Source organism: Coregonus lavaretus (genome assembly GCF_964263955.1).
Source record: "Coregonus lavaretus genome assembly, chromosome: 23".
NCBI lineage: Eukaryota > Metazoa > Chordata > Actinopteri > Salmoniformes > Salmonidae > Coregonus > Coregonus lavaretus.
In genome coordinates this window covers 31,293,787-31,308,197 of record NC_140010.1, presented here as the reverse complement: position 1 = coordinate 31,308,197, position 14,411 = coordinate 31,293,787, and the positions used below count along the sequence as shown (strand labels likewise).

Below are 14,411 nucleotides of genomic sequence, written 5' to 3'. Positions count from 1 at the left end.
TGTCATCTCATTGGATTTAGGTTAAAAGTTGGGTGAAAAAAGGACGAAATGTCCTTACGTTGATGACTTTTTGCAAATCCAATCAGTTTTCAATCCAATCAGTAATGCTCTCTCTCCCTTCACCCATTCCCTATTGAATAAGTGAGTTTTTCTATTTAACCCCAAAACACGCTACAAATCGTCCATTCAACATTACCAAACCAAATACTCAGTAGCATCCGGTCACCACCCACACCAGCCGTTGAATTCACTCATACACACAGACTTCACCTCATGCCACCGAAATGCCCAACAAAACATAATAGTTCAATGGAGCCCCCTATTGGCTCTCCACTATTTATACATTACTTCTATAACCACATTAGTTATGGTCCGATTACCCATTAAACCTTATCACATGATCAAACAACGGCACAACCTTAAACTCATATGGGGCGGCAGGCAGCTTAGTGACCAATAGCGCCGCGCCAACAACCTAGAGGTCGCCGGTTCCAATCCCCGAGCCAACCAGGCGAAAAATCTGCCGATGTGCCCTCGAGCAAGGCACCCAACCCCAATTGCTCCTGCAAGTCGCTCTGGACAAGAGCGTCTACTAAATTACCAAAAATGCAAATGTAAATATTCTCTACTTTCTCACCCATGATGTACGTCTACGTTCGGGTGAGCAAGTTCATACGTATATATCGTCAGAAACCCACAGGCACCTCTCAAACAATCGCCCCGTGGTGTTCCCAGCCAACTCCCAGTCTTTCCTGACTCCAAAAGCCACACTCTCGCTGTCTCCAGCCCCTCCCCTCGCGGCTCTCCCTTCTGTGTCCAGTGGGAACAGGCTTTGTCTGTTTTTCGTTTTAGCGTTTCCAATATTCTGCCGTTATTTAAAGTACTTTAGTCTATTTATTTAAATCAAATTATTCCCACCTAATTAGTTAAAGTCGGTGCATATTTATATTTCAACGATAAACCAAATTATTTCAGTCTAATTATTTTACCAGTATTTTGCAGGGTCAAACATCAAACGTTAAATCAAATAATAAACCAAATTGCTTCAACATAATTATTTAAAACCAGTATTATGTTATTTCAAACACCAACGTTACAGTTCAGTTATATCAGTTCAAACGTTTCAGTTTAGTCATACTAGTTATTCATTATCTTTACATTGTCAAATTCACCATCGCCTACTATCCTCCTCCCTATCTAAAAAATACTCCGCTTAACCTAGCCGTACCCTCTAAGTTACGGACCTTGCCAGTCGCTAGTATTTATCAAAAATTTCCCGAACCTAGCCATACCCTCGTAGTTACGGACCTTGCCGGTGTAATTCTTCGAACCTAGCCGTACCCTCGTAGTTACGGACCTTGCCGATAGCAATTACTAAGTCAATTATTCCCTGTATCTTCGAACCTAGCCGTACCCTCGTAGTTACGGACCTTGCCGGTAGAACAATACTCTATGGTACCATGGTTTAACATCACATTCACCACAGGTTTGCATGTCACAATATGGTGCTTATCTACTCATAATAGTTTCATAATTTAGTTCACTTACATCAGACAGGTATTTCACAAAATTAATTTGGATAAAGCCAATGTGCAGAACTTTAGTTATATAACAATAGGTGTCTGCTTACCTGTTTTTAGTAGTCCGGACTCTTTGTGAAACACACCGTTCAATGACAGAGATGTCCAATGGGCCGGACAATACCCAGCGAAGTCCCTTCTACCAGATCACATCGGGGTCACCAATTGTTAAGTTGCGTCAATTCAAATCTGGTATTAGGAACAAAAGAGGTCTTCTAAAATAGACTAGTATTTTAATTAATGCAAACAACTTCAATGGTAAATATGATGTTCGTATATACGGGTCCACTGAAATACCACACAGGGCACTCAGAGAACTAAGCCATTGTTATGAGTTCTTCTTAAAATACTCTGACAGAGATAGTTCCTGCTCCCTGCTGGGCCTATCAGAGTAGAGACTGAGCGTGGTTTAGACTTACTCAGCCAATCGTTGGCGCACAGGCTGGTCCCAGACCCTTGGCGCTCCACTGTTGCCAGGTGTCTAGTTGTTTTGCAACTTATCCAGAAAGTCAGCACTTTTTGCAGTACACATGTCCTTGAGTATGATGGTTTAACAAAGAGGCAGTGTGTATGTGTCTGTGAGAAATACAAGTCTTATCTCATCCTACCCCCTAACGTTCCTCACATGAATCACAGCTTGTTATGTGAAACAATTTATATCAGTACAGTACAAACCTTTTATGTTTAATCATTAATGCATTCTTTCTAAGCTAGTCATCACATCTAGATCCCCACACTAACTAGTGAGTGTGAACAAGTCAAACCTGAGATATTTCCGTAACCTCAACCAGTGTGATTGAAAGATGTGAAAGTCACGACTAGATCAATTACTGTATATAGGAGCAGTTCCAGTTACCATGGCGACTGACTGAGCAGTCAGCTGATGTGAGGTGATCCGTTCCTGGCCATGAGAGCGTGGATGGGGAAGGTGACTTTCTGAGGGACATTTTTGATGATGGTGTACATGTCCTCCACCATGGCCTATGTGTAGGTGACTTTAGAGAACAGGGGCATGTACAGAACTGCCCATCCAGGAGAGATGGTCACGTCTGGAAACTTCTGCTGGATCAGTGCCAAGAACCTGGAGAAATAGGACAGTTGAGCATACTAGTAGAAGAGAAGTGAGTTTTATCTGGCTAATTGTAAAAGAAAAAGACAAAACTAAATTGTACATGGTGAAACAGAAGACCAATGAGAGGTCAATGAAGAAAGATTGCTCTAGCCTGGTCCCAGATTGTATGTGTAAGGAGTTGGCTATTATAGCTAAAGCACATACAGGTCTGAGATCTGGCTAATATGATTGCCCTTACCTGGCTACTCACTCAGATCCGTTAACGACAGGCCAGAAGGCTGGGACGTTGGGCCCAGAGAGGATGTCAGTGTTTAGCCACACTGGCCTGTTGATCCCTGTAGTCGTGTTTGTCATGCTCAGGATGTCCAGGGAAGGACTCACCGCCTGAATGCTTTTGAAGTCCAGCTTTATGCCTGAAGGGGTCAGAATACAATAGTATCATACACCTGTTGTATGTGTTATGGAATAGGTTAGGTATGTTAGTTCTTAGGAGCATATTTAGACACTATACTACCACTTCCACACGCTTTGCCAGGGAGTCTTGTTAAAGCTACATGTAACTTAAAGCTACAATATGTAATGACCAAATTCACATAGAAATGTAAGTTATAGATCTTTAATTGTCATTGAAAGCAAGTCTAAGAACCGGTAGATCTATTCTATGTGCGCTATTTCTATGCTTCCCGTTCTTAAGTGTCGTTTTTGCGTCTTTTACTTTCGGTTTTGTACACCAGCTTTAAACAGCTGAAAATATAATATTTTTGGTTATGGGAATATATATATTTCACAGCAGTTTAGATGGTACAATGATTCACTACACAATGAACGCTTGTTTTGTCACAATCTGAAATTAGGCAAACTATTAGAACTTTAGCAACCAGGAAATGGCAGAGCGATTTCTGTATCGTGCATCTTTAAGTTTCGATTGTGCACAGGTGTGGGCAATCAGTGTGGCAGCTTGCAGAGCCGTGAGGCTGCTGGAGTTTGGTGGGCCTTTTGGTTTGGTTTAAATCCTTAGTTTTGGGCATACCTTTTTGTAGTCTCCTTTTTGTATATATTTATTTTCATCACTACTCTGAACATCAATCACTCACTTGGGCTGGCCGACCGGGAAGTCAAGACAGCTAGCCTTGAACTCTGTAAGTTTGCTGTCTCCTGGGGCACATGCATACAACACGGTCTGCATACTGAATTCTCACGTAAATGCACACATTAAATCAGGTTACAGACGATTTAGCTAGGCCTAAGACCCCTAGCCTTAGCGAGTGTATCAATATTATTAGTCTAGTTAGCTGGTTTCGTAAAATATGAAAGTACATCAGATTAGATTCACTATGCTATCTTATGTTATGCAGCTGATCCTTTTAGGTAATTGATCGACATTATTGATTGGTACTAAAGGACCAGAAGACGCTAAGGCTCTAACTGATATCTAAAGTTGTATTGATAGGTTTGATACCTTTCTTTGACTGGAGCACTGCATCCAGCCACTGGCCCAGAGTGGTGGTCACGTTGACCGTGTTGTGTCCCTGTATGGTCACATCAGCCTCTAGAACCCAGAGAGGTGGACAGAACAGGGTTGTATTCAAATGGCACCAACAGATGAAAATGAACTGAAACAGGGAGGGACTATCTGAATGTGTCCAATAAGAAACACATTCAGGTGTTTGTATTTATTAAAGATCACATTAGCTGCTGCCAAGGCAGTAACTACTCTTCCTGGGGTCCTGCAACATTAAGGCAGTTTTATACAATTTAAAATATTACATAACATCATATTTCATAACACTTTACCCAATAAATTTAGTGTGTTCCCTCAGGCCACTACTCCACTATCACATATTTACAATACAACATCCATGTGTAGAGTGAGTGTCTATACGTATGTGAATATGTGCCTGTGTGTGTCTCTTCACAGTCCCTCCCTTTGCTAAACGTTTTGCTAAGGTGTGTCCTAATGAATACTACCCAGGTTTTTACTACTGCAAATGTAAACTGTCAAATGTAGACTTGATGTCGACACTTTCTGTACGATTCTGCTAAAGTTACATAGAATTCAGAGAACAACTTATATTTTATCAAAATACATTACTTTGCAGTGCTTTGTTCATCTCTGACATGTTGGCATGGTGATACCAGGTGGCATGCAGTGCGTCTCTCTCCCTGATGTCTCCAGTTTGGACAAGGAAGTCCAGCATGTGTCCATCAGTAGGGAACGGTAGGATCGTCTCAGAGGTCCCTAGCAGTATGCACAGGCACAGTTATCACAGATGGTTATCTATCATTACCCTGTAAACCCTAGTTACAAAGATAAATAAGAAAGTCATATACAGTAGGCTACAGTAAAAAAAGGTCATTTTGACATTATTGTATGACATTAAGGTCAATACTGGTGATGATACGTTCCAAGTATATCTGATTACTGTATGCTGATGAATGTATTTTTTGTTCTGTCTTGAAAAAGTGAAACAAAATAAGAAGTTTGAGTTACCTGCATTTTGAGTCACAACAACAGAGGTGATGGTGATGGTCAGAAGCAGTACAAGGAGACCTACACCGACACAGCATGATCTACTGTTCTTCAGGAAAGTATCTGATATATCATCCTCTTCCTCTTCTTTCCTTCTTCAAATGTTTTCTTCCTCCATGCATCGTTAATTTCTTCATACATTCTTTCTCTGTTCTATGAGGTCTCAAAGCTGTGACAAGTGCTCAATTGGTAGAGCATGGCGCTTGTAACGCCAGGGTAGTGGGTTTGATCCCCGGGACCACCCATACGTAAAAATGTATGCACACATGACTGTAAGTCGCTTTGGATAAAAGCGTCTGCTAAATGGCATTATTATTATTATTATTATTATTATTTTAAGATTGGGTGCAGACAAGGACTGTTGTGGAGTGAGAGAAAGTTTAGAGTTTTAGTGTGTGTTAACACTGTTGGCCTGCACTGGAGAGTAATCTGTGGACCAGTAATCAGTGATTTCACAGGGCAGATCACCTCTCATCTCACTCTTAATGGCTCGACCCTTCAGGGAAAACTATTGGTTTTTCACGGGTCAAGGATGAACTTAGAAGGTGAAAGTGTGGTGGCCTAATGATTTATAACCAAATTAATGTATCCAATAGTTGATGGGTTAATTATTGATACCCTTTTATATAAAGATATAGTAATAACAACTGCTGGTGTGATAGGGAGTTTATTTTCCAGCACCTTGTATTCTAATGTCACATTATCAGCTTATCAGAACATTGTTTTTCTCCAGACAACAGGATTGTGTTCATTAGGACATGCAACGGAAAATATCAAAATATTTTACAACGGAAAACGAAAATGTAAGTTTCTTACTGGACTAGTCCAGGTTGTCCCTGCCTGTTTCAGTATGTTTTGTTCCGTTTGGTGCCTAATGAACATGACCCAGTGATTCACTACTGAACGCTGTGAAGGACAGACAGTCCCATACTGAATAATATTTTGTTGATTGCAATTTACTCTCATGACTATGGATATTGACCATGGTAAACATACAAACTTGGGGCCCTAGTTAAAGACTAACATGGAATTTGGAAACCTCAGAGCCCTGTGAGGGGATCACATGAGATGAGCAAATGTGAATAAAAGAGTTAGTGGGCCAAGTAAACAATGGAATAACTGACTCTTGTCAATACTTTTAGGCTCAGGTGCAAGCTGGTAATAATGGCAGACTGCCTTATTCATTATTCACACACAACCAAGGCTAAGAGTTTACAAGGTCACCATTCAGACAGTCTTCCATGAACTTCATCCCACTGTTCCACTCATTCAGGGGTGGTTTTGCAGACAGAGATTAAGCCTAATCCTAGACTAAATTGAATTTTTAAACTGGACTAACTGAAATGGCATTTCTCAGACATGGTTTAAAATAGTCTGATTTGCCCTAGTCTAGATTATAAGTCTGATTTCCAGAAGGACGATTAGAGTTAATCTAGATCTAAGTGAAGGTTTAATTTCAGATGAATGGATGTTAGCACCCAGGTTGACCTTGGCAATGGATTACCTGGACTATTTCAATGATGATCAAAGAGCACCACCAAGGCCAGACAGAAGAGCGGTTATAGACAGACGGCAACCCAAATGCAGCTGACATCATTTGTTTGCTTGAGCCAAGGCTTTCATCTGACTCTTTTAGGGTAAGGCCCATCCCTCCTTCCCTACAAGTACTGATTACCTTGAGGTTTTTGGCATCTGGAACCTTCCATTGTGAAACAGGAGATTTGTGTGGTGTAAGTGAACCGACTGTATGCAGAATAGTCCACAAAGTCTGCAATGCTATATGTGAACTGAAAGACAATTACATCAAGTTCCCTGATGCTGCTGCCCAAGCTAACTACAAGGTAGAGTTTTATGAATATGGGAACTTCCCTGGAGTCATTGGTTGTATAGAGGGATGTCATATTCTACAGCAGATGCTGAGGAGTGCTGTAATCGTAAAAACTGGTTCTCAATAAATGTACAGTGTGTGCACTCCCAATTTGCAGTTCTCCAACAGTGTTGCACGTTGGAAAGGTGAAACTCCTGACTCAATAATTATCCAGAATTCCTCTTGAAGGAGGACAACAGTGGAATCATACTTTGTGACAGTGGGTATGCACAGACCTACTTCTTTTTCACCCCTATCTTCATGCAATAGGACCTGAGCAACAACGGTACAACCACGCTCATATCTGCACCAGAGGTGTAGTGGAGCGCATGTTTGGTGTATGGAAGAGTCGTTTCCAGTGTCTCAAACACAAGAAGATGCTGCATTGTCATAATTGCAACAGCAGTGCTTCACAATGACCTCAAACAGCATGGCTGCCCAGATCCTCGCACTGAAGATGAGGATGACCCAGATGTTCCCATGGTCGAGGCAGACAATGACAGTAAGGGATTCGCCTGCAGAGATACTGTGGCTCAAGTGATTGAAGCAAACAATAGCCATGGATTGGTAACAAATTGGGTTTTAATTCACAAATGGAAATATTGGAACCCCGAACTGGTGCTGGTTTGAGAAGAACATTGGTACTGCTGCTGCTTTGTGTTTCTCTCCTCCTTCATAGCTAATTCAACATGAAGGATTCACGTCTTCATATCATGCTCTTCTGTTAAATACATTAGCTTGCACTCATGAATTTCCATGGCCAGTTTCTCATGCATACTCAGCCTCTTTGTCTTTGTCCTCCGGCCCGGGTTAGTGACAATTTTCCCTCCTGGCTGACCTTTATCCTGTCTTATGCCCTGCAAGCTATGGTGATCATCTGCCTCAAGAAAATGATTACATTGCTGCATTAGACAATATTATTTCCTCAAGAGTTGAGTTCATTACAGAGATGACTGACATGACATATTCCCTGCAGTCCGAGGATGGCACATGTTGAATTGTGTCCTACCAAAAGAGGATTGGAATGGTCCCCCATCTGAGCTGTCCAAATGGTCATCATTGGGATACCTTCCAGCGGTTGCTGGCCATCAATGATCCCGGTCAAGTCCTCCAGCTAATCTGTCTCTGGTCTAACTGGGGGTCCGCCACCTGTCTTGAAACGCTCCCTATGAGTAACAGCATTTGTCTTCTTTATGTTGATTTTTGTTTTTCCACAGGAACTTATGAAGACAATATAGAAATTATATTAGTAATTATGTATGATAGTGTTATACAGTTGAAGTCTGAAGTTTACATACACCTTAGCCAAATACATTTAAACTCAGTGTTTCACAATTCCAGACATTTAATCCTAGTAAAAATTCCCTGTCTTAGGTCAGTTAGGATCACCACTTTATTTTAAGAATGTGAAATGTCAGAATAATAGTAGAAAGAATGATTTATTTCAGTTTGTATTTCTTTCATCACATTTCCAGTGGGTCAGAAGTTTACACACACTCAATTAGTATTTGGTAGCATTGCCTTTAAAATGGTTTAACTTGGGTCAAACGTTTCGGGTAGCCTTCCACAAGCTTCCCACAATAAATTGGGTGAATTTTGGCCCATTCCTCCTGACAGAGCTGGTGTAACTGAGTCAGGTTTGTAGGCCTCCTTGCCCACACATGTTTTTTCAGTTCTGCCCACAAATGTTCTATAGGATTGAGGTTAGGGCTTTGTGATGGCCACAATACCTTGACTTTGCTGTCCTTAAGCCATTTTGCCACAACTTCGGAAGTATGCTTGGGGTCATTGTCCATTTGGAAGACCCATTTGCGACCAACCTTTAACTTCCTGACTGATGTCTTGAGATGTTGCTTCAATATATCCACATAATTTTCCTTCCTCATGATGCCATCTATTTTGTGAAGTGCACCAGTCCCTCCTGCCTCAAAGCACCCACAAAGCATGATGCTGCCACCCCCGTGCTTCACGGTTGGGATGGTGTTCTTCGGCTTGCAAGCTACCGCCTTTTTTCCTCCAAACATAACGATGGTCATTATGGCCAAACAGTTCTATTTTTGTTTCATCAGACCAGAGGACATTTCTCCAAAAAGTACGATATTTTTCCCCATGTGCAGTTGCAAACCGTAGTCTGGCTTTTTTATGGCGGTTTTGGAGCAGTGGCTTCTTCCTTGCTGAGCGGCCTTTCAGGTTATGTCGATATAGGACTTGTTTTACTGTGGATATAGATACTTTTGTACCTGTTTCCTCCAGCATCTTCACAAGGTCCTTTGCTGTTGTTCTGGGATTGATTTGCACTTTTCGCACCAAAGTATGTTCATCTCTAGGAGACAGAACGCGTCTCCTTCCTGAGCGGTATGACGGCTGCGTGGTCCCATGGTGTTTATACTTGCGTACTATTATTTGTACAGATGAACGTGGTACCTTCAGGCATTTGGAAATTGCTCCCAAGGATGAACCAGACTTGTGGAGGTCTACCATTTTTTTTTCTGAGGTCTTGGCTGATTTCTTTTGATTTTCCCATGATGTCAAGCAAAGAGGCACTGAGTTTGAAGGTAGGCCTTGAAATACATCCACATGTACAGCTCCAATTGACTCAAATGATGTCAATTAGCCTATCAGAAGCTTCTAAAGCCATGACATCATTTTCTGGAATTTTCCAAGCTGTTTAAAGGCACAGTCAACTTAGTGTATGTAAACTTCTGACCCACAGTGAATTATAATTGAAATAATCTGTCTGTAAACAATTGTTGGAAAAATTACTTGTGTCATGCACAAAGTAGGTGTCCTAACCGACTTGCCAAAACTATAGTTTGTTAACAAGAAATTTGTGGAGTGGTTGAAAAACAAGTTTTAATGACTCCAACCTAAGTGTATGTAAACTTCCGACTTCAACTGTATTTCTGTCACACAAATACATTTAGTCCCCACTGAATTGTGTTACCCAAGAAAACTAACATTTCAAAGTGACTCTGATTTGTAAAAGTGGGCCAACAGTAAATACAGTATCTTACCTGAAGTTATTGTAGCGTCCTTTTGTTTACTTTTTCATTTGTTGAATTCATTACAAATGGTAGTCCAGGCAATCTTTTCATTGTTTTCTGTTGCTGAATCATGCTGTTTGTTCTCGATAATTGGGGGGTCTGACACGATTCCCTTCTACGTTTTTTCCAAAGTCACTGAAATTCTTTGAACGTTTTCTTTTACCTCTGTCCATTGTTTGGTTTAGGTGACTTGCTCAAATTCCACACAATGCTTATGTATTAGTGTCCCATCCCTGTTTTTTATAATCTAATTAGGCTTCACAAAGATTAACTGGTTAGTCCTTACTCCCTAGTCTAGAACTAATTCAGCTGAAGTTAAGCAACGTCTCAGAAAGCCATTTTTTAAATCTGGATTAATTTAAGTAGAATTAGCCTAGTCCTGATTTTAAATTAAACTCTGTCTGGGAAACCGCCCCTAATAGTTTACCTAGAAATAGAGCCCCTTGTTGAGCTACAAAGCCTTATAATGAAGTGTCACTGAAGAAAATGTTCTCTGTAGCTCTCTGGTCCTCTGTAGCTCAGCTGGTAGAGCACGGCGCTTGTAACGCCAAGGTTGTGGGTTCAATCCCCGGGACCACCCATACACAAAAAAAAATGTATGCACGCATGACTGTAAGTCGCTTTGGATAAAAGCGTCTGCTAAATGGCATTTTATTATATTATTATATTAAAAGGACTAGGGCTAGAATGGACTGGGTTCAGGACTGTTCTTGCTATAATGGTGCATCAGTCAGAATGCAAATAAGGAGATGGAGCAGGAATCCAGGTTTAGGGGTATTTATTACACACACACAGTTGAACATAGGAACGAACAGAGCACATGGGGGGAGGGTTTGGATGGCGGTTAGGATAGGGTTAGGAGTTGTGGCTTGTAAGGTCTTGGAGATTGGATTGGATGTGGATAACAAGGATGTGCTTTAGGATGTAGTGGTATCTCCAACAACATGTTAAATAGGCACTTTCTCATATCACGCACAAACGGAAGGGAGGAAAAGGGCTGCCCCGTGGCATCACCAATGAACCATTACTAGTGCTCAGGGAGAAGAAAGCTGTTTATATGGTGAAACAGAGAAGTGAAAAAGTAGAGGAGGTGATTAAGGCTAATTGGAAGCAAATAGAGTCCTGTAGGGGTGCCATGACCCTTCACAACAGTCACCTTGTGAAAGCCTAAACCCAATGGAGTGGATTTAGGGGTCAGTAGGGCTGTCAAACTAAACCGTAAACACTGCCATGTGTCTACCCTGTGCCAAATGTAACCCAAACCAACATGTGTAACTTAAAATAAGGATTCAGGACACTTGAGGACAGGGCACGTTTTATTTCCAAGTTTATTTTTATTTTTTTATTTGTGTAAAACAGAATTAATAGAAATACAAGTCATCTTCCAGTGTACACACGTAACAAAAATTCAGCATTAAATAGTTTATAACCCCTTGAATCAGGTGTTACAAATAGGATGACAGGTTGAGTAAGTGCATTGGCTGACAAATATTGAATGTACAGTTGTTTGTGTTTTTTTACTGTAACTGGAAGTCCTTTCCATTCCTGTGAGGGGGTGTGCTGTTGACAGTTGTGGGTTACTCAATGCCCTCTGAAGAGTCACTCCATCGCCTAGGTAACGGGGGTGTTGGGGTACCTCAGGGATTAGTGCTAGGCCCTGTCCATTTTTGTATTGTTTCACTTGTTGCCCATTGGCTGAACTACCACCAGCTCTGTTGGGGTCTGACTGGTAAGGACTCAAATTACTTGGTATAGGTGCTCCACCAGATTCCTTTGTTACTCCTCCAGTTCTATTTTGTGAGACATTGGCCTTCTTCTGATCTTGAGCAGCTCTACTCTCATTGGGATGGTAATTCGAGCCTTCCTGGTGTTCCTGTTTTGCTTGGAGGATGCCTTGTTTTTCTGTGGCCTTCCTTATCTTCCTCCTCTTCTGACTCATTATCTTCATAATTATCATCAGTTTCTTTAGACTTGCTGGTGGTAGATTTATTTTTGGTTGACTGATTGGCTTTGTTTTTGGGAGTCGAGTTTCCTTTATTGGATATGTCTGTTTTTCCTTTAGACTCATCCTGGTGGTGCCTTTTGCCTTTGACATCTTTAACCCTCGTTTTCAGTTTTCGGTTCTTGGAGTTGGTTCGTTCTCTATCACCTTGTTCTAGTTTCTCGCGGCTGTTTTTCCTTGGATGGACCTTGCTTTTCTTAAGTGGGTTAAGGTTGAGCTTTACTTTTAGTAAACCATTTGACTGGACTTTATGTTTATGCCTTTTGGAGTGGTCTTCTCTTTCAAGAGCATTATTCCTCACAGATCGTCCAGTGCCTTCATAGCTCAGGGTCTGCTTGTCACTATATTCCACATTCTTAGAACTTTGAATCCTGTCATGCACTCCAGATCTTTCCAAGTCAAAAGTCACACTCCTCTGCTCACTTGCATGCTTTGCATAGATGCCCACATTAGACTGGTTGTAGTTCATGTTCTTTCCCATATTTAGGCTTGTCAGTTGGTTGTGGTTGGGGAATCCCTCATACCCAGCAGATTCTCTTGCATGGAGTCCATATGAAACATCCCTGACTTTATCCCCTGGCTGTCTGTACTCATAGGTTCTGTGACAGTTCACACAGCTGGTGATTTGGGGTTGATAGTCAGTCACAGGTCTCCCACCCTCTGGTTGGACATAGAAATTTGACTGTTTGTTGTCAATGTAATTTCTAGGCCTTGCCATCTCATATTTTACACTGTTATGTGTGGACATGTTTCTTTGATCAGGCGAAAAGTAGCTGTTGCTGCCACCCAATGGCTGGTTGTTGCCATTAGGACCATGTTTTTTATAACCCTGTTGGTGATGGAGAAACTCCTGATGACTGAGAGTATGGTTGCTCTGACCCTCTGGTCTCCTGTTAAATGGCCTTTGACCTCTTAGATCTATGTATGAACACCGGGAAAGACAGTGTTAGATAAATCTTTGATAATCTGAAGTTTGTGTGTCTGTCAATTACTTATTGTATTGTCTGTAGTCTAATTTTCTTTCATCCTAATACATTTTCCTTCATTCTCTCATCCTAACAGTCTATGCAGTTGTAATGGACGTCACGCTCCTTGCTTAGCGACAGGGTTTGGGAGTAACTCATTACATAGAAACTGCAACTGTAATCAGTTACGTTACCAGCTAAAATATTGTAATCAGATTACAGATACTTAGAAAAACTAAAATTCAGAAAGGATGTTTGCAGAAAAAAAGAACACATTATGACACCTTTCTGTTTTCTCAATGACATTCATTGAATAAAGTTTGCATTTTATCCACAAGTCAGAGACACACTAAATGCGTTTGATGCCTTTTTGTCTTCTAATGCCTCTTAAAGGGAAAATAATCCAAAAGTAACTGAAAGTAATCAGATTATGCTACTGAGTTTGGGTAATCCAAAAATTACATTACTGATTACAATTTCGGAGAGGTAACTAGTAATGGATTACATTTAGAAAGTAACCTTCCCAACCCTGCTTAGCGAGTACCACTTCTGCCTGATTCGGCTCACACTGACGCTTGAACCCAGGACCTCTGCTATGCTAGCACACGTAACCGCCCTCCCGAAGCGTTTTACCAGTCGGCGCCACCGATAAGTTAACAATTTTGTGGCGACACTTCATGCTGAGGAGTACGTTTCACGCATCCCCATGTGCTAGCTACACAGTCAGGGAAATAGTCACCAAAACATGCTCACCTTTCATCTTTGAGATCAGTGCTTGCGGTGGCACGTGTCTACTCCTCTCATCCCTCTCTTCTGTCATGGCCAGACTCTCCATCTTATTAGGTTGGGCTCCGCCCTGCCTGAGCATGTCCAGGGCCGCGTCTATGTGTCCAACTCCTCCCCCCTGTTCCACTGCAGACCCAGTGAGTGCAGGGCCACAGTGGGGGCATGTAAAATGGCAGCCGTCTTTACCCATCCTCAGATCATACATGGCTTTCTCCCTTTCCCAGGGCTGAAGGTGGCTGCCTTGCTGGTTGCTATTGAGGAGCGTCAGCTTGGTTTCCAGTCCCATTCGAGCCAAGTGTAGGGCTTGGTTCTCCCTGCTCAGATCCCACTGGGGGACTGTTTGGGTGGGTGCTGTCCTCCTATTCTCCTCCTCCTCAGCTCCAGTCCGGTCTCTCTTATTCGTCTCCAGTTTGTGGTGAAAAATGTACACCACAGCTAGGGTGAGTCCAACACCACCTTTAAATTATTAGCATAGTTATGAGTTACAGCTGACTGACTTATTTATGTAGGGGGATAAAAGACAAAACACACTGTACTTTAGTGTTGATACACTTTACAGTGTTGA

General features: G+C 41.6%; 1 protein-coding gene and 1 pseudogene across 2 annotated transcripts; one reads left to right on the top strand and one right to left on the bottom strand.

The window, feature by feature from the left end:
* Positions 1 to 2,561: 2,561 nt before the first annotated feature.
* On the bottom strand, positions 2,562 to 4,772 carry LOC311150479 (protein FAM151A-like; the record flags this gene model as incomplete). Its single annotated transcript, XM_084187977.1, has 4 exons — positions 2,562 to 2,661; positions 2,903 to 3,065; positions 4,112 to 4,201; positions 4,745 to 4,772. 4 exons carry the CDS (start codon positions 4,770 to 4,772, stop codon positions 2,562 to 2,564), a joined length of 381 nt encoding a protein of 126 aa, XP_084044103.1.
* Positions 4,773 to 6,152: 1,380 nt separating this feature from the next.
* Positions 6,153 to 14,147, top strand: LOC311150478 (putative nuclease HARBI1; annotated as a pseudogene). The gene is made up of 4 exons: positions 6,153 to 6,168; positions 6,770 to 7,586; positions 13,887 to 13,983; positions 14,071 to 14,147. The product of its transcript is annotated as a putative nuclease HARBI1 (transcript).
* Positions 14,148 to 14,411: the final 264 nt, after the last annotated feature.